The 21,063-nt window shown below is 44.3% G+C and overlaps 1 protein-coding gene across 1 annotated transcript in view; it reads left to right on the top strand.

Annotated features, from left to right (window-relative positions):
* Positions 1-1,481: 1,481 nt before the first annotated feature.
* Positions 1,482-21,063, top strand: part of HHLA1 (HERV-H LTR-associating 1) — a 74,015-nt gene continuing 54,433 nt past the window's right edge. The window contains exons 1-5 of the mRNA XM_040352020.1: positions 1,482-1,713; positions 2,950-3,009; positions 7,917-7,997; positions 10,183-10,266; positions 14,621-14,704. Coding sequence (XP_040207954.1) covers positions 1,638-1,713; positions 2,950-3,009; positions 7,917-7,997; positions 10,183-10,266; positions 14,621-14,704 — 385 coding nt within the window. The 5' untranslated portion in view covers positions 1,482-1,637. The remainder of the gene's footprint in view (positions 1,714-2,949; positions 3,010-7,916; positions 7,998-10,182; positions 10,267-14,620; positions 14,705-21,063) is intronic.

The following is a 21,063-nucleotide window of genomic DNA, read 5'->3' as shown; positions in this document are numbered from 1 at the left end:
CGAGCAGTCCTCAAAGAGAAAGCCATCCCAGGATTGGATGGGTGATCTGTCTATCAAAGTGCCCGGACAAGGGGGAGGGACTATATATGACGTGGTGCGGCAGGGAACACACAGCTATTCATTCAAATGAAAGCTGTAATGTTCCCCGCGCTGATCAACTAGGCGGCGGCGGGGGGGGGGGGGTTGGCTTTCTCTGTGGGGACATGGCTGCATTTCTGGGGGGACATGGCTGCGTTTCTGGGGACACATGGCTACATTTCTGGGGACATGGCTGCATCTCTGGGGGGACATGGCTGCATTTCTGGGGACATAGCTGCATTTCTGGGGGGACCTGGCTGCATTTCTGGGGGGACATGGCTGTATTTCTGGGGGACACATGGCTGCATTTCTGGGGACACATGGCTGCATTTCTGGGGACACATGGCTGCATTTCTGGGGACACATTTAAAAAAAAGGATCGGTAATCGGTATCGGCGAGTACATGAAAAAAAGTATCGGTACTTGTACTCGGTCCTAAAAAAGTGGTATCGGGACAACCCTACTTGTAATAAAGCTTATCTGTAGGTAAAATCAATATCTCCTAAATGTGCATTGTGTAGGAGATATTCGCTCTTGGCAGCTGGTGACATCACCTGTGCATGCTCCTTTAGAGCGCTGTTCTGTGGCCGTGACTCTCGCGTGCGGGAGTGACATCATCGCGGCTTGGCTATTCAAGCTGCTTGAGCCCGCAAACCCGGAAGGAAGACTGGGTGAAGATGGAAGCCCTGTCAGCAGTGACAGCAGTGGCGGCCCATGCATTGTGAACGCACGGGCACAGCCCCCCCTAACACCTCTAGCACCCTCCCTATCCATGTGCCCGGCCCCTTTCAGGATGCCAGACACATGAATTACTATGGTGGGGATAGGCGGGGGGTGGGGTGTATTTTAAAGCACGTCATTAGAGCCAGAGGCTCTAACAGGCTTCAAAATAGGGTGGGCATGAGGCGCAGAGCACTGCGTCCCGATCCCACCCTGTTGTGTGACAATAGCGAATACATTTTCGCTATGGTCACACTACAATTCCTCCCCGCCAATCAGGAGGCAGTTCTGTGAGACCTGTTTCCCGATTGGCCAAAGCACCAGGCGACAACCAGGAGTCAATAAAAGTCAGGGTCAGGCAGATATGGGTTCCTCTTTAATGTGGTGAGTACCTCTGACTCAGTGGATGACCAGGAACTGACTATCAGATTTAATGATCTTGCCCAGTTGGTCAAAGTCCACACACAACAACACCCTCCTGGACTCACAGAAGAATGCTGCACAGAGTGCCACAGTAGTGAACAATCTGCAGCATTTAGGACCCACCCACTGCCGGAGGAAGAGGAAGGTGAAGAGGACCCATGATGTTATGGAGCAAGACTGAATATGCCTCAAAAAAGCTACATATATAGATTTTTTTAAAGTGTCAGGGGTGCTCCAATGTGTTGGGAAGGGGGCAAAAGAGCAGGGGCAACGTAGCTTTTGGGCTTTAACTCTCCAATATCTAACAAAAGCTGAAATATCAGATTGGGATTGGACTGAACCTTTAAGCAATGCCACCCATAATATAATACCAATTTCACACACAGGAACCTCTGTGTTTTATCCAATGATCCAGTATGCCATGTTTTCCTGAGAGTGTCCCCATGACCCTGGTCACCGGCTTCATGTGTTTTCTGCTGTTTCTCAACATTGGTAAGTTATTCCGTACTTGTCAATTGGCATGCTATTTGAATTATTCTTTAACTCTTTAATCATCAGTATTTAGGATTATAAATACAATTTATTTTAAAAAATTAGCTTGGCAGAAAATTGGAAATATACAACGTTGTAGTATTTTAGTGGTGTAGATAGGGGGATGTTAAAGTTTAGTTTCAGCTAGGGCCAGGTTAACCATTAGATTCAGTAGATTCTGTCAGCGGTTGTTCCGGCTACCCCTCAGTTTCAAGACAGACTAGTAGGAAGGGGGGTCGTCTTATACGGCGAGTATATCCCAAAACCAAAATTTTAACTGGAAAATTAGGGGGTCGTCTTATACACCCAGTCGTCTTTTGGCTGGCAAATAGGAAAAAGGAAACTCCATGGGGCAGATCCACAAAGAGAGTATGCCGGCGTATCTACTGATATGCCGGCGTACTTTCAAATTTACCGCGTCGTATCTTTGTTTTGAATCCTCAAAACAAGATACGACGGCATCTGGGTTAGATCCGACAGGCGTACGTCTTCGTACGCCTTCGGATCTAAGATGCAATTCTTCGGCATCCGCTGGGTGGCGTTCCCGTCGTAATCCGCGTCGAGTATGCAAATGAGCTATTTCCGACGATCCGCATTCTTTTACGTCGTCTCTAGTCGACTTTTTCCGGCGTATAGTTAAAGCTGCTATCTGGTGGTGTACTCAATGTTAAGTATGGCCGTCGTTCCCACGTATAATTTTAAAAATGTTATTTTGTTTGCGTAAATCGTCCGTGAATCGCGCTGGACATAATTTACATCCACGTCAAAACAATGACGTCCTTGCGACGTCATTTAGCGCAATGCATGGCGGGAAATTTAGGGACGGCGCATGCGCAGTTCGTTCGGCACGGGGACGCGATTCATTTAAATGAAACACGCCCCCTACTCGCCGCATTTGAATTGCGCGTCATTACGCCGCGAGAGATATACTACGCCGCCGTAACTTACGGAGCAAATTCTTTGTGGATTCGAAGCTGGGAACAGTAAGTTACAGCGGCGTAGCGTATCTTACATACGCTGCGCCAATGCAATTGTTTGTGGATCTGCCCCCATGTGTATATAATTGTTGTAGCAGAAAGCTGTTACTTAGGGCACCAGAAGCCACATGCATAAAGCCTATAAAAAAAAACAGCTATGAATTTAGCATTTGTCAAATAATACCAAATATACTTGTCACCAACTAAATTTATCCTACAGGGCCATGCCTAACAGGAGATAAACAGAGAGAAAAAAGGATCGCTATCTTGGGAACCACAGGTAACCCCATTGGGCTATACATTTTGTTATAGCCAATATGCAGCCAAAAGTTTGTGGATACTTGACCTCTGCAAAAGGATGTTGACACCACTCCGAATTGAGCTCAGGTGTTTCTAGTGAAGGACACTGTTATGCTACGTTTAAGATAATTGTGTACCCCAAACATTTGGCAAGCTTGGGGAAGGCCATTTTCTGTTCCAGCATGACTGATGTCGGGTACTGGTGTTCAATGCCAGGGTCTATGCCCCTTTGCATAGGGCAAGGTTGTAAAGGCAAGGTTTGAGGACTTACAGGAACTCGGGTGGCCTGAGTTCTGACCTCAACCCTACTGGTAATTGAGTTCAGGTGTTTCCAGTGAAGGGCACAGTTAATGCTACATTTTATATGATTTTGCCCTCAAACCCTTTGGCAAATTTGGGAAAGGCTTTTCCAGAACTGGAATGAGATTTCTAACAAGAACACGTGAATGGGAAGATCAGGTGTCCACAAACATTTGGCCATACAATGTACACATAAATTGGTGATTTTACCGACTTTTCCTGCATTCTCCTGTGTGTCTTATGTAATTATAGTATGGTATACAATTCACATGTAAAATATAGGTAATCGTGTTTAACAAATCCATTATCTAGTACACATCCTACTAATTAGCAAATAGAATTTGTCAATGCTTTTATATATTCAAAGACAGTCTTAACGTGGTTGCTTAAAAAAAAAAAAAATACAATACAAATGGCATAATGAGCTCCCTCTAGCTCATTATGCCTCCAGCCGACAACATCTTTCCCCCCTCCAGCCAGCGACATCTCTCCCGGAGTTACTTTCTGGTATTGTGGGCTCCTTCCCTGCGATTGGCTGGAACCGCAATGACGTCACTCCTGCCAGTAATGGCACATACATTCCATTGCTTCAGTGCGCAGGTTCAGAAAAAAAAAGGAGAATTAAAAAATAATAATAAATAACGGATAAAAATGAAAAAACATGAAACCAGAAAGAGTGAAAAAAAAAAAATATATATTATAGGTGAAAAAGGAAGAGAACAAAGCCTGGGTGCTGAATGACATAATCAATGGTAATACAGGTTCAATATATATATATATATATATACACACACACATATATATATATATATATATATATATATATATATATATATATATATATATACATACATACAGGGGAAGGTACAATTAGAATGATCACAGCATTTAAAGCCAACCCCCATCATTATTTGAGAGAGTAATCTACTTACAAAAATCTCATATACAGAGTGCTTGAGAGTGGGGGGGATGCTATGCGGCCATGCCTATGTGTCCTCTACTGGCCCACCTCTACAACAATGTCATCCTATCAGCAGAGTATTGGTTGGGAGAAGCTGGATATTTGCACAGAGAGCGAGAGTCTTTTCACATTAACAAGCGGGTAATCACCTGTTTGTTAATATGATCAGTGGCGTCGCTAGGTGGGGGCGGGGGGTGCAGTCCACCCCCGGATGACACCCCCCAGAGGGTGACACCAGGCTGAGACTGGCAGTCTGGCATCGGCGCAGCGGCTCCCTCCTTCCCTTTCAGATCTCCTCAGCTGCATGCGATGTGCGGGGTGAGTGGGGGAGGAGGGAGTGAGGCAGAGAAAGAGGTGTCTGACTGACACTGTCCCATAAGCTGCAATCACATCTCTCCCCGGCCAGCTGCACTCACTGCACAGCCGCCTTCTCCTCAGCTGAGCAACCTGAGGAGGAAATAGAGAGACAATGCGCTACAGCACCTGCCCAGGGCTGAGGTATTGCAGAGGAGGGGGACATCTTTGTGCTCCCAGGAGAGTCATTTTACGGGGGGGGGGGGGGGGTGAGTAAATGTGCTGGGGGGTGCTTTGTTTTGGGTGCTCTATCCTCCTCCCATACCATCCCTGCTCCATCAACCCCCCCATACCATCCCTGCTCCATCCACCTGCCCATCCCATCCCTGCTCCATTCACCCCCCATCCCATCCCTGCTCCATCCACCCCCATCCCATCCCTGCTCCATCCACCCCCATCCCATCCCTGCTCCATCCATCCACCCCCCATCCCATCCCTGCTCCATCCACCCCCCATCCCATCCCTTCTCAATCCACCCCCATCCTATCCCTGCTCCATCCAACCCCTATCGCATCCCTGCTCCATCCACTCCCCCATCCCATCCCTGCTCCTTCCACCCTGCCTGACACTCATCCTGGGTATCTCTCCCAAACTACAAGTACTTCCACTTTGGAACCAGAATATAGCAATTTGAGACCAAACCTCCCTAATTACCAGGCAGGATCAGTATATTAGGTTTGGACTGTAGATTGCAAATTTACCCCAAGCATCAGACTATACAGACTAGTGCAATTTGTTTCCTTTCAAATTCGTTTTTTAACGAATTTCATTAAATTAGTTAATTCGGAAAAATTTAAATATAAAACATGTAAAGTGGCAGTAAACAAATAGAGTCCACAAAAAGAAACAACTACAAAAAAATAAATTAAGTAGACTAAGCTACCTTAAATACACACAAAAAAAGTGTTCAAGTGGTACTAAACCCACAACAGTAAAATCAGTCTGTAAAGGTAGTAAAGAATGCTTGTTATATTCACTGTGGAACCTACAGGGTTAATCCTCTGCATTGTGTAAAAAGGCAGTTTCATCCTTTCTCCTCTGATCCTCCCCTTCTTCCACTGTCCCCAATCCATCTTCTGATAGAACAGGGCCTTGGGGGCACTCTGCACATGCTCAGTTTGGTGCAGGGCAGCCATCAGAAATCTTTGGGCCCCTTACACAGCTTTAGGCCTGGGCCCCCCAAGCCTGACCACCAACATTTCCCATGGCTTGCCCACAGGCCATCCCACCAAATCCACACACCGGCCACCTCACCTGTACGCAGTCAGCCCCCCCAATCATGTATATATGTCAGCCCTCCCTCATTCCTGTATATATGCCAGCCCCACCCGCCACACACACCTCTATATATGTCAACCCCCTCTCTGTACACAAACAGCCCCCTCCCTTTCCTTCACAGCCCCTACTTGTAAAGGAAATCTTCCTACCTAGTCCCAGCTCGTTTTCACAAAGCTGACATGTTGCTGACACAGGGGAGCACAGTACGGGTAGCTCACACGAGGGGTGCACATGCACATAGTAACCAGAGGTGGCAGTAAAGAGCTCGATGTCTGAGCTCAATGACACAAAGAGCAGCCGAAGCTGCAAGATCATTTCTAGAGCGCACACCTTCACCTGTCCTGCCTTCTCCTGGCCAGACGGCCCCTTACAGTTGTATCGGTTGTACCCCTCTGATGGCGGCCCTAGTTTGGTGTGTATTGCTAGAGAGTTTTTTTATTTTTCTTGGGAGGATGCATGTGACCAGCACAGGGCCAATCAGCGTCCAATCTGTCCAGACAGAGGGTCAAGGGTCCTGCAGCCTCATAGGACAATCAGGGGAGAATGAAAACTCCTCCTACAAGCTTTAACTAGACACTGATAGAAGTCACAAGACTGCTATATACTGATGATGAGAAAAGGTATTTATTAGTTCATATTTACTAAAATAATTGCATTTCCATGTTCTGTAAACTGGGAGACCAGATATAGTGAATGCAGGCTCCTGGGTTTAGTAACACTTTAAAGCGGAGTTCCTCCCAAAAATGAAACTTCCGCTTTTTTCGAAATCCTCCCCCCTCCGGTGTCACATTTGGCACCTTTCAGGGGGAGGAGGGAGCGGATACCTGTGTAATCCAGGTATTTTCTCCCACTTCCGGGCATAGGTCCCTGCGGCGACCTATGCCACGTCCGGCGCCTACTTCGCCCCCCCCCCCCCCCGCTGTCTTCTGGGAGACACACAGGGACCAGTGGGATCGCGCTGCACGACTTGCGCATGCGCAGTAGGCAACCAGGAAGTGAAGCCGCAAGTCTTCACTTCCTGATTCCCTCACCGAAGATGGCGTTCCCTCCACCCTAAGAGACGAGGGACAGATTGGCTTTGAGTGCAGAATATCGTGGGCGCCCAGGACAGGTAAGTGTCCTAATATTAAAAGTCAGTAGCTGCAGTATTTGTAGCTGCTGACTTTAAAAAGAAAAATTGGCGGAACTCCGCTTCAAGAAGCAATACATTACACATATGAGATAGGTGCAAACAATTCACCCATGTCTAAAGTCCATGACCCGTACATACTGTGCTAGAGAATCTATTTATACATTGCAGGAACATTTATCAATAATAAATACCGTATTTATCGCTGTATTGCGCGCTCCGGCGTATGAAGCGCGCACCCCTAAAGTGGACCCGACATTCCTGTAAAAAAAGATTTTAGTACTTACAGTTTTGGTGTCTTGCGCGGCGTCCATCGGCGGCCTCGTCGGGTCCGGCGTCCGTCTGCGGCTTCGGATGTCCTCTTCGTCGGGTCCGGCGTCCTTCTGCGGCGTCCTCCCCGCTCGATCCTCGCTTTCCCGTGCCGAGTTTGAATACTGTGCCGGCATATACCGAGCGCAGTACACTCGTGTATAGTCGGGCAGGCTCGGCTACTCTCGCGCTCACGTCCTGTACGTCCAGGACGTGAGCGCAAGAGGAGCCGAGCCTGCCCGACTATACACAAGTGTACTGCGCTTGGTTTAATGCCGGCGCAGTATTCAAACTCGGCGCGGGAAATCGGGTATCGGCATATATCGCGCACCCACGATTTTGCCCTGATTTTCAGGGCAAAAAAGTGCGCGGTATACGCCGATAAATACGGTGAATACAATTTATTAAAATAGGAATACTTTGGTCTTTTCAGGTACAATTCAAGATAAAGGTTGTGTAGATAAAGCCATGCAGTTCAGTTCTTTTTTTATTAGGACGTTGTTTAAGTGCCGTGAGTGAATACATGAGGGCTAAATAAGGACTATTTCTGTTTCAGAGATCCCAGCTGCCTCCGTTGACCTCTCTCAGTTCAACTTTACTGATCTGGTAAATGGAATGCTGAACCGGGCCCTTAGGGGTGAGTGAACTCTCGGGATTGTAGAAAAATTGATTTTATGTTGAGATCTTTTATTTGAAGAGATAATTTGGAGGGGTTAACATAAGTGTTTTTTTTTTCTAATATTAATAATTAATTATAAGTCATTTAATTAAATATAATTAATAATTTCTAACATTTTCCTATGTATTGGAGAATATAATCCCCATTTGGCCAACATTGTCAAAGTAGAATCATGTTCTGAATGTGAAGTCATGGCCCAAATTCTTGGCATTTCCTTCAGTTTTTCCAAAAGAATTTTATTAGTTAACCACTTAAAGGAGTTGTAAAGGAAAAAAATGTTTTGCCTAAAATTAATGTCTGCAAGGTAGACAGACAGAATAGTGTAATGATTCTGTTAAAAAAACTAGTAAATACCTATTAAATTTCTTCATCTATATCACCTCCGGCGTTCTAGTTTCTGTTCTCTCATTCACTTCCTGGTTTGCGGCGCTCGTTCATGTAAGAACTACATTTCCCAGTATGCATTGCGGCACGCCCAGTAATTCACACCTCCTTGAAGTCTCTAACACGTAGAGAGCGTCCTGCCGCACAGATGTAGTTCCCAGGAGGGGGTGAGCACGTCACTGACCACCGCAGTAAAGCCTCCCATCACGGTGGACAGTAAAATCAGACAAGCAGAAAGTGAACAGAACAGAGAAGAAATAGAGCAACTTCTGAGCAAAAACGAACAACGAGGAAGTGAAAAGAGGAATGTCTGCAGGTAAAGGATGCTTATTATGAAAAAAAAAAAAAAAAAATCTTTAAAACCCCTTTAAATTATAGGTATTGGAATTTCCTTTCAAATTTGACTGTTAGAGAACCTAATGAATACATCCGAAGTCACAAATTATCCAAAATAACGAATGCCGTAACTAAACAAATGGAACGTAACAGATTAATAATAATAAATAACAATAATAATAAAAACGTTGTATTATTATTATTTATCATTAATTTGTTCCATTCCATTTGTTTAGAGTGCGGCATTCATTTTTTCGGAAATTTCATAACTTCGGATAAATTCATATTTATAAAGTTAGTCAAGTTGAAAAAAGACACAAGTCCATCTAGTTCAACCATAAAGTAAAAAAATAAAAAATATCGTACAATCCAATATACCCATTTCTATACCCACAGTTGAAGGCGAAATTCGTATGCGTTACGTTCACTAACAGTCAAATTTAAAAAGGAAATTCCAATACCTATCATTTAATAGTTAGTTATTTTTTTCGTTATTATTCGTTAGTCATTGGTCATTATTTTCGTTCTTTCGAATTTCCAGATATTCATTTTTATTTTTGGATTTTCGAATTTATGAATTTACAAATTTACGAATTTTCACATTTTCAAATATACAAATTTTCTAATCTACGAATTTTGGAATTCACGAATTTACGAATTTATGAATTGCGATCATAACGAATGACCCAAAAAATAAAAAACAAAACAAAAAAACGAATGAAACTAAAACAAACACATTTTTCAGCACTGCACATGTCTAGAGATCGGGGCATCAGGATGGGTGTCATTCCCAATCATGTGATCACCAGAACAGTTACTATCTGTATTCATTAATTGCAATTTGTAGGCAGCATATTGGCTTAGTATGGTGTGAAGAAAAATCTGGTTGGTCGCACTTCCGTATAATCACCTTTATGACCTAGTCACCTAGATAGATATCTCTTATGTCACTATGTTCTCAATGCCTGTATGATCTTTTGAACCCTGAGACCCATGGTGCCCCCCCCCCCTTTCTGTTACTTCCATAGACCTTTACCTGTTAAGCAATGTTTTTTTTGTGTGTATATTTTTTATAGATCTTGCTCAATTTATGTCAATGTAGTAAATTGTCATCTACTTTGTTGCTATTTCATGGTACTGCTAAATTCATCTCTACCTTCCCTTTAATGTTTGTCGGTTGTTCTTTTATGTACTATATGCGTAACTTATTAAAATGTTTTTAATCTTAAAAAAATCCTATTAAAAATACAATTTAAAAGATTAACCTTTATTGATTCACAATGACAATCCACAATGTACAGATGAGGGAATATAGCCATCAGCTAACGTGTTTCACGCTAACCTAGGCGCTTAATCATAGCTCATGAGCTATTGTAGAACTATAGCTTTTCTCATTATTAATTGATATTTATTTGTTTCCCAGGTGCCAACAATTTCTTCTCCTTTCTAAGTGTGACTTCATACAGTTCCTTTGCGTTCCACAAGGTTTCAATCCTTATTTATAATAGTATGTGTTGTTTGATTTATCGATTTCAGTCCTTCATTATAGTGTCTATATATCTAGAACAAGGGTGTTGTATATTGTAGCTTACCAGTCATTCGATGTGGTGGCTGCATTGTTTTTCCTTTTTTTAGATTATTTTTCTTAAATTTTCATCTGATGGTCCTGCCAGGATCACACTTCCTGTCCTGGGTTGACAATGCCCAACCATTGTATTGTATTGGTTTATTTACTAAAGGCAAATAGACTGTGAAACTTTGTAAAGTGCCCTCCTGTCTCTTGTAATTTTTGCTTTTTTGACACTTTTTTTGGGTGAATGAGTAGGGTTACAGTGTACCCGATACCCATTCACATAGGGGTGGGGCCGGGGTCTGGAGGCCCCCTTGTCCTGATAAGCCCCCTGCCCGCAGACTGCCACAACCACCTGGCAAAGGTTGTGGGGATGAGGCCCTTGTCCCCATCAACATGGTGACAAAGTGTTTTGGGGGACCCCAAAGCACCCTCCTCATGTTGAGGGAATGTGGCCTGGTACGGTTCAGGAGGGGCGGTGCTCTCTCACCCCTCCCCCCATTTCCTGCGACCTTCCAGGTTGTGTGCTCTGATAAAAGTCTAGTATGGAAGTTTGGGGGGGACCCGCACGCCATATTTTTTTCACTTTGGCACAGGGTTCCCCTTAATATCCATACCAGACCTGAAGGGGCTGGTAATAGACGAAAAGGGGGGGGGGGGGGTGGCACTCATGCCATTTGTTTCAATGATTTTTATGTATATTGCCAGGATCCGGCAATACATTACAGCCGCAAGCAGTTTTAAATTACATTGTTTCCTTTAGAAATTTCATTTTGCTGCTCTAACTCATTACACTATGTACGGCCGCAATGTAAGCAGCCTTACATAGTGTGGGGCATGGACTTACCCCCCTTAGCCATGGTTGGCCAAAGGCACCCTGCCTTTGGCCAACCATGCAAAGTGCACAGTCTATTTTCCTTTAGTAAATCAACCCCAACGTTTTTATGACTACAAAACACCTACCATCACACCTTTTTCATAAATTAGGGATAAAGGGGTACTGTAGTTCACAGAGGACAACTAGGTGGATGAAATAGATAATATTGCAGGGGGCACCGGACACAGGAGGGCACTGGATTTCTTGCAATGCCAAAAAAAAAGATGTTTCCTTCTGTGGCAGAGGTGCCCATTGGTGAACTGCAAATGGAGTTGGTGCTTGGAGACCCTGTTGGAAGCGGGAAAGACAATCTAACTAGTTTGAGTAATCTTGACAAAGTGTATTTATTAATACGCCAAAAGACTTGTTTTTTGACTATCTGTGACTTCCTCAGGTAACAGTTGTGGAACCACGTCACACAAAGTCTCATCTGTGGTGATCACCATATCACCTCTTTGTCAAGGTTTCCCCACACTAGTCAGATTGTCTTTTCCACCTCCAATGGTGTTCCCAAGTACCAACAACATTTCCTATTCACCGAATGGAACTGTCATGGATATGCAATAGTCTGGCAGCTTACCTGTTTTCATCTGTCCATTAAGAGGCCTGACTCTGTTCTGGTTACCTTCTTATCTCCTCTACTTCCTCCACCTCAGGGTAGTGAACCCTATAGCTGACTGCTGCTATCAGAGAGGAAGCATGAACCCAAGATCGCCCAGGGCGCGGAGTCTAAGACCCAGCTTTGTGTTCACCAGAGCCTCTAGTGGTGAGGATGGCCTTCGCCGCAGCTGGATCCAGGTCGCGACCCCTGGGATCCCCTAGGTCACGCTCCACAGAGAGAGAGGGGAAGCAGCAAGCAGGACAAACGGAAGTGATGGGTAAGCCGAGGTCAGGGCAACAGGCAGACAGGGTAACCGAGGGACAGGCAAAAGGTCAAGGGCACAGGCAAACAGGAGAAGTCAGGGACGAGCCAAAAACGGTACACAGGAAGGTAATCGTAGCACACTGCAGACAGGAACTTAAGCAAACGACACTGTTGAACAGCACTGCAGGCCTGTAGTGCAACAGTTAATATAGACTTCCTGGGATGGCCTGGGTGGGGCCATACAGGAAGTAGAGGAGATAAGAAGGTAACCAGAACCGAGTCAGGCCTCTTAATGGACAGATGGAAACAGGTAAGCTGCCAGACTATTGCATATTCATGACAGGCACTTCTGTCACAAAAGCAAACAATGGGTTCAATCAATATCCAAGTGTCTCTGACCATCATGGTGTCTTGAGTGGACCTAGGCTTGGGATTCCACTGGAGTGAGTGGACCAGGGATTAGAATTCCACCTGATCATTGGAAGGTTGTGTTTAGCATAACCCCATGGCCACTCGTAACCTCACCAAATGTAAGGTGCTCCATTCTTCATACATCCAGTACACAGTGCCTTGAGAAAGTATTCATACCCCTTGAAATTTTCTAAATTTTGTCATGTTACAACCGAAAACATACATTTATTTTATCAGGATTTTATGTGATAGACCAACACAAAGTGGCACATAATTGTGAAGTGAAAGGAAAATGATAAATTGACCAAAAAATGTACAAATAAATATATGATTAATCGATTAATCGGCCAGTAACATAATGGGTTAAAAAAACTAAAATTAGCCCTTTATAGTACAAAAAAGCAAATCGCTACTGTAAATATTACTTTCACTGTCCCACAGTAAAAAAATGAACCCCTTACAGTAGCGATTAATTTGCTCTTTTTGTACTTATTTTAGTTTTTTTAACCCCATTAGGTTACTAAACATCTCAAGCCTGGGGTCACACCTCTGTGTTTTTTGGTGCTTTTTGCAGAAACACACTACAGTTCATTTACATGTTTTCCTATGGGACACGTTCACATCCAGGATTTTTTTCAGCTGCTGTGTATTTGGAAAGGGCAAGGACTTTTTAACACAAAGCGGTGCTATTTTTTTTTTTTTTTGGTTCAATATACTTCAATGGAGAAGCTGCAGAAAAGCATGTAATGGGCTAGATTCAGAGAGAATTTACGCCGGCGTATCTATAGATACGCCGAGTAAATTCAAATCTGCGCCGGCGTATCTTCTTTCTGTATTCAGAAAGCAAGATACGCCGACATTAGCCTAAGATGCGACTGGCGCAAGTCTCTTACACCGTCGTATCTTAGGTTGCATATTTACGCTGGCCACTAGGTGGCGCTTCCGTCGTTTTCGGCGTAGAATATGCAAATGACCTAGATACGCCGATTCACAAATTTACGTACGCCCGGCGCTATTTTTGTACGTCATTTACGTTAGGCTTTTTCGGCGTAAGGTTACTCCTGCTATTAGGAGGCGCACGCAATGTTAAGTATGGCCGTCGTTGCCGCATTGAAATTAGATTTTTTTACGTCGTTTGCGTAAGTCGTTCGCGAATAGGGCTGGACGAAATTTACGTTCATGTCGAAACCAATGACATCCTTGCGGCGTACTTTGGAGCAATGCACACTGGGAAATTCCACGGATGGCGCATGCACCGTTCGGGAAAAACGTCAATCACGTCGGGTCACCAAGAATTAACATAAAACACGCCCCCTCATCCACACTTGAATTACGCGCGCTTACGCCGGCCCCATTTACGCTACGCCGCTGTAACTTAGAAGGCAAGTGCTTTGTGAATACAGCACTTGCCTCTCTAACTTACGGCGGCGTAGCGTAAATACGCTGCGCCGCCGTAACTATGCGCGCCCCTACCTGAATCTAGCCCAATGTGTTTTTGCAGCAATTTGTGTTTTGTAATCTGCCCAACAACAAATTGGCCCAACATTTTTTTTAAATGCAAATATTTTTTTTTATCCGTTATCCGATTATCCATTATCCGATTAATCGAAACAATAATCGGCCAACAAATCAATTATGAAAATAATCGTTAGTTGCAACACTACTTGCCACAGATTCTCAATGTGATTTAGGTCTGGACTGTGACTGGGTCATTCTAACACATGACTATTCTTTGATCTAAACCATTCCATTGTAGCCCATTCCAGTTCTCCTTTAAGGGAGCGTGACAGGGGATGTGTCCTATTCCTGCATACTTTTGCTGATAGGTGTCCCTCATTCCCATCTCAAAAAGCTGGAAGGTATGCAAGTCTGATCATTGGCGGAGAGTAGAGTTCCCAACATAGCTAGAGAACGGATGTGCTCTCTTGCTTAGTGTGGTCAGTTTTAAATAGGGGAGCACAGGGATGGGCAGGAACATCAGGGATTTCACACAAAGGAAGCATATTCATACAGGTACATGGTACAGCAGCCACATATCAGGAATAGGAAATGTTGGGGTAAAAAAACTCTTTAACTAGGATGTTTTTTTTTTACTATGTAAAATGTAATATTATCATTCTTCATGGTTTCCTTTGCAGTTTCTAACCTAAAACATGTAGATTACCACAAGTTTCCCATGAGATATTGCTACTGCTTAAACAACAGGACCAATGACTTGGCAGGTAAGTTTTTTTAAAGTGTCTAAGTGAGCCCTCACCTTGTAGAACAACCCATTCAGTTTAAAATATAAATGAAAGGCAAACATTTGTGTATATACAGTATATATAAAAAAAATATATACATATCTGTGTTTTACTTTTTTTCATAAGTGATCACATACTCTCTGGCCCAGGTTCTCAAAGGAGATACGCCGTCGTATCTCTGAGTCTGAGAGGTCGTATCTATGCGCCTGATTCATAGAATCAGTTACGCATAGATTTCTATTAGATCCGACCGGCGTAAGTCTCTTACGCCGTCGTACCTTAACTGCATATTTACGCTGGCCGCTAGGGGCGTGTACGCTGATTTACGCCTAGAATATGTAAATCAGCTAGATACGCGAATTCACAAACGTACGCCCGGCCGACGCAGTACAGTTACGCTGTTTACGTTAGGCTTTTCCCGGCGTAAAGTTACCCCTGCTATATGAGGCGTATATGCAGCGTACCAATGTTAAGTATGGCTGTCGTTCCCGCGGCGAAATTTGAAAAATTTACGTTGTTTGCGTAAAGTCGTCCGTGAATGGGGTTGGACGTCATTTACGTTCACGTCGAAACCAATATGTCCTTGCGGCGTACTTTGGAGCAATGCACACTGGGAAATTCCATGGACGGTGCATGCGCTGTTCGTTAAAAACGTCAATCACGTCGGGTCACGGTTAATTTACATAACACACGCCCACCTCTTCACAATTTTAATTAGGCGGGCTTACGCCGGCCTATTTACGCTACGCCGCCGTAACTTTTTTTTTGAGAATACGGCACTTGCCTGTAAAAGTTGCGGAGGCGTAACGTAAATACGATACGTTACGCCCGCACAAACATACGCCATTCTACGTGAATCTACCACATACTCTCTGTTCTCAGTTGCATAGCAGCTAGAGGAGGAGAAACAACAGCACACTGGTCTGCCCAGTAAATGTCAGTGCGGGGGGGGGGGGGTCTGTAGCAGAAGTCAATTAGAGTACAGGCAGACTGTTCTCCCTGCACAACCATTAAAACTGACCACACTAGAATGGATGTGCTCTCATGCCTAGCTTGGCCAGTTTGAAATAGGAAAGCAGAGGGCTTGGCAGGATCACTGGGAATGTCATTAAAAGGAAGCAATACAAAGAGAACAGGATACTTCAATCACATGGTACTACAGACACATATAAAATGTTGGGACAAGGTAATCTGTAAAGCGATTGTCCGGTCTGTACAAAAATAAAATAAAATAAATGTCAGCAGCTACAAATCCTGTGGCTGCTGACTTTGAATGTGTTTTTAAAGGCAGAAGATTTTTTTATCGTATTACGATAAAAAACCTAGGGCTAGATTCAGAAAGATAAGCGTATCTTTCTGCGGGCGTAACGTATCTCAGATATGCATGCTCGAAATTCCGCCGCAGATCGTCATTGCAAATCGTCAATAAAAAACAAACCTTTACAACCCCTTTAACCACTTAAGACCCAGACCAAAATGCAGGTAAAAGACCAGGCCCCTTTTTGCGATTCGGCACTGCGTCGCTTTAACTGACAATTGTGTGGTCGTGCGACGTGACTCCCAAACAAAATTGGGGTCCCTTTTTTTCCCCACAAATAGAGCTTTCTTTTCGCGGTATTTGATCACCTCTGCGGTTTTTATTTTTTGCGCTATAAACAAAAATAGAGCGACAATTTTGAAAAAAATGCAATATATTTTACTTTTTGCTATGATTAATATCCCCCAAAAACATATTTAACATTTTTTTTTTCCTCAGTTTAGCCCGATACGTATTCTTCTACCTATTTTTGGTAAAAAAATCGCAATAAGCGTTTATCGAATTGGTTTGCGCAAAATTTATAGCGTTTACAAAATAGGGGATAGTTTTATTGCATTTTTATTAATTTTTTTTTTTTACTACTAATGGCGGCGATCAGTGATTTTTTTCGTGACTGCGACATTATGGCGGACACTTCGGACAACTTTGACACATTTTTGGGACCATTGTCATTTTCACAGCAAAAAATGCATTTAAAATGCATTGTTTATTGTGAAAATGACAGTTGCAATTTGGGAGTTAACCACAAGGGGGCGCTGAAGGGGTTATGTGTTCCCTGAAGTGTGTTTACAACTGTAGGTGTGACGTCATTGGGGAACACACAATTGATGACAGCGCCACAGTGAAGAACGGGGAAGCCGTCTTTACACGCGGCTCTCCCCGTTCCTCAGCTCCGGGGACCGATCGCGGGACTGTAGCAGCGATCGGGTCCGCGAGTCCCGCGGCCGAGGTCACGGAGCTTCGGACCGGGTTGCAGGAGCGTGCCGCGGGCGCGCTCCCCACCGCTGGGCTTTATACAATCACGTACAGGTACGTGATTGTGCCCAGCGGTGCCATTCTGCCGACGTATATCGGCGTTAGGCGGTCCTTAAGTGGTTAAGTGAGTGGTCCGATTTCAGATAAAAGTAGTCTCTGCAGCAGATTCGCCGCGAGATCACTTTTATCTGCAGTGGGAGAGGACCCCCCTCACTCCGCTCTCTGGTGCCCTCCGCCGCTTATCAGAGCCATCGGTAGCGGGGGAGGCAAACGGGTCTGCTCCCCGGCTTGGCATTGAGAAGAGTGAGGGGAATATGGCCCCCACATCCGTCTCCAAATCACTGCAGGGCGGAGGTGACGTCAAATAAATACGAATAAAAAATGTTTTTAAACGCGCCCCGTCCCGCCGAGCTCGCCTGCAGAAGCGAACGCATACGTGAGCAATGCCTGCATATGAAAACAGTGTTCAAACCACTCAAAATACAGCAGCACATCCTGTACTATTCAAATAGAACAAAAGCAACGTTGGGACCTTTCGGGTGCACATATAAACTAACATAAACTTCTTTAAAAGTTCATTATTTATTGGAAAGAAAATTGTAAAGACAAATTCATATAAAACCATGTACAGTCTTGACATATTTCATGTTTTCCTCAATTTCATAGCGGTATTCATGTCAATTCCCAACATGTTTCGCCCGTTGGGCTTCTTCAGGCAATGTATTTTCTGCTAGTAGTCATAGCACTTTATCAAATAAAAACAAGATATAAATATCTAAACCATACATAGCATTACAATAATTTATATATATATTCAATAATGTTAATCCTTAATGCTTAGAATGCATAAATCAGCGTGATACGCCTATTCACGAACGTACGCTTGCCCGTCGCAGTAAAGATACGCCGTTTACGTAAGGCGTTTTCAGGCGTAAAGTTAGTCGAACAAATAGCTGGCCTAGCCAATGTTAAGTATGGACGTCGTTCCCGCGTTGAATTTTGAAAATTTTACGTTGATTGCGTAAGTCGTCCGTGAATGGGGCTGGACGTAATTTACATTCACGTCGAAACCAATAAGTCCTTGCGGCGTACTTTGGAGCAATGCACACTGGGATATGTCCACGGACGGCGCATGCGCCGTTCGTTAAAAACGTCAATCAAGTCGGGTCATGGTTTATTTACATAAAACACGCCCACCTCTTCACAATTTGAATTAGGCGCGCTTACGCCGGCCCATTTTCGCTACACCGCCGTAACTTAGGAGGCAAGTGCTTTGTGAATACAGCACTTGCCTCTCTGACTTACGGCGGCGTAGCGTAAATACGATACGCTGCGCAGGCTCAAAAATACGCGGCCCTACGTGAATCCAGCTAATAGTCAACACATTTCAGGGAATTGGGGCTCTCCCTTCTTCGATCCTTTGGTAGTGTTAGAGCTATTGGTTTTGGGCAATGCAGTCTAATACCTAATAATATAAGGGTGTTCCAGAGAGTCTGTTTCACCTGCAATTATTAGGACACAGATCGCAGTTCCCAATACCACCAGACATAGCACTACAACAACCCTTGTTTCTGAGGAAGGGGGAGCCCCAATCCCCTGAAACATGTTAGCACTAATAAAGTGATCACTGTTCTCCAACCAGCTTAGGGCCCAGGATCTTCGATTCATGCATGGCATTCCTCACTTGCCTGAACAATATTCACACATTTTAAGGGACCCGTGTTGTTGTTCTGGGTCTGTGACCCAGTAGTCCTGAAGCCACGCACGGCCTTGTAAAATGCATTTTCAGAAGGAAGGGAGTAATGGTTACCCCCAAATTTTATAGTCTTGACACATCTCATGTTTTCCTCAATTTCATAGTGGTAATTTGCATGTCAATTCCCAACATGTTTCGCCTGCTGGTCTTCTTCAGGGGGTGGTATATTATGCTAGTAGTCATAGCACTATATCAAATAAAAACAAGATATAAATATCTAAAGCATACATAGCATTACAGTAGTAATGTTGGTCCTTAATGCTTACCCCGTAATTACTCATGCATGGCTTGGGTATACGATGTACCGCGTAGGGCAAATCAACAGGTTCTCTTTAAAGCACAGGCACCAATCAGGGCATACTCAGTTTTCCTTCCCTCCTCCACTGCCAAAGAAAGTACTGGGCACTTATGGGTATAGGGGGCACTCACTCTTAACACGTTATGTACAGGTGCTTCTATTCATGCATGGCATTCCTCACTTGCCTAAACAATATTCACACATTTTAAGGGACCCGTGTTCTTGTTCTGGGTCTGTGACTCAGAAGACCTAAAGCCACGCACGGCAAGGCAAAAAGCATTTTCAGAAGGAAGGGAGTGACCCCCAAATTTTTCTCATGGCAAGTGCTCTTCAAAGTCCATCTCCAGGCAAACTCCGCCCAAACTTTCCCATACTACCTGGCCCCCTACTGAAAAATTTTGATGCAGTCTCTTGCATGACATCATCAAACGCAGCCACTGTGCCATCAATTATCACCACTGTGCCATGCCATCAAATGCAGTCACTATGCCATCAATTCGCACCACTGTGCCATGCCATCAAATGCAGTCACTGCCATGCCATCAAACGCAGTCACTGTGCCATGCCATCAAATGCAGCCACTGTACCATGCCATCAAACACAGCCACTGTGCCATCAATTGTCACCACTAGGGATGAGCTCCGCGTTCGATTCGAACCTATGTTCGAATCGAACATCGGTCGTTCGATCGTTCGGCGAAAATCGAACAAAACGGGTCGTTCGCGCCAAATTCGAATGACACTAAACGTCCCATAATTCACTGGGGCATTGAGCGCTGATGATTGGCCAAGCATGCTGTATGTCCCGCATGCTTGCCCAATCACAGCGCTCAAAAAACGAAGAGCCATAATTGGCCAAAGCCAGGGTGGCTTTGGCCAATTATGGCTCAGGGGGATTAGTACACGCCCCCCACTATAAAAGGCAGCCTGCACGGCTGCCTAGTGTAGTGTGTTGGCGGTTCTAGAGAAGATCAGTCAGTCAGACAGAGAGAGATAGAGAGATAGAGACACAGTGTCTTAACTAGATAGATAGATAGATAGAAAGATAGAAAGATAGATAGAGTAGGAAGTGTAGTCAGTATAGTTAAAAGTACAGTTTGTAGAGAATATATTCACATCCTTAGGCGTTGTCAATATATTTATAAACTGTACAGCTCAGCTAGTTTATCTATCAGGCAGGAGATTGTTCTACATGCAGCGCTCTAACGTGTTGTATTGCCTGCATTAGGGATTTACTTTAAATATAATTATTCTGTGTTATTTAACGTGTGCTAGTTAATTGCACACACAGACGCATTACCTGTTACTGCACGTGTGCAATTTATTTGCACAGAAGCGCAGTCGCTGTTAATGCAACTGGGCTATTGAATTGCACAGAAACGCAGTCGCTATTACTGCGTGCGTGCTGTTTAATAGCAACTAAAGGCAGTTGGTGTCACTGCGTGCGTGCTGTTAAATCGCATTTGACCGCAGTCGCTATTACTGCGTGCGTGCTGTTTAATAGCAACTAAAGGCAGTTGGTGTCACTGCGTGCGTGCTGTTAAATCGCATTTGACCGCAGTCGCTATTACTGCGTGCGTGCTGTTTAATAGCAACTAAAGGCAGTTGGTGTCACTGCGTGCGTGCTGTTAAATCGCATTTGACTGCAGTCGCTATTACTGCGTGCTGTTTAATAGCAACTAAAGGCAGTTGGTGTCACTGCGTGCGTGCTGTTAAATCGCATTTGACCGCAGTCGCTATTACTGCGTGCGTGCTGTTTAATAGCAACTAAAGGCAGTTGGTGTCACTGCGTGCGTGCTGTTAAATCGCATTTGACCGCAGTCGCTATTACTGCGTGCGTGCTGTTTAATAGCAACTAAAGGCAGTTGGTGTCACTGCGTGCGTGCTGTTAAATCGCATTTGACCGCAGTCGCTATTACTGCGTGCGTGCTGTTTAATAGCAACTAAAGGCAGTTGGTGTCACTGCGTGCGTGCTGTTAAATCGCATTTGAC

This window comes from Rana temporaria, chromosome 5 (genome assembly GCF_905171775.1).
Source record: "Rana temporaria chromosome 5, aRanTem1.1, whole genome shotgun sequence".
Classification (NCBI taxonomy): Eukaryota; Metazoa; Chordata; class Amphibia; order Anura; family Ranidae; genus Rana; species Rana temporaria.
The sequence above is the reverse complement of the archived record's forward strand: the minus strand, read 5'-3'. Positions and strand labels throughout refer to the sequence as shown.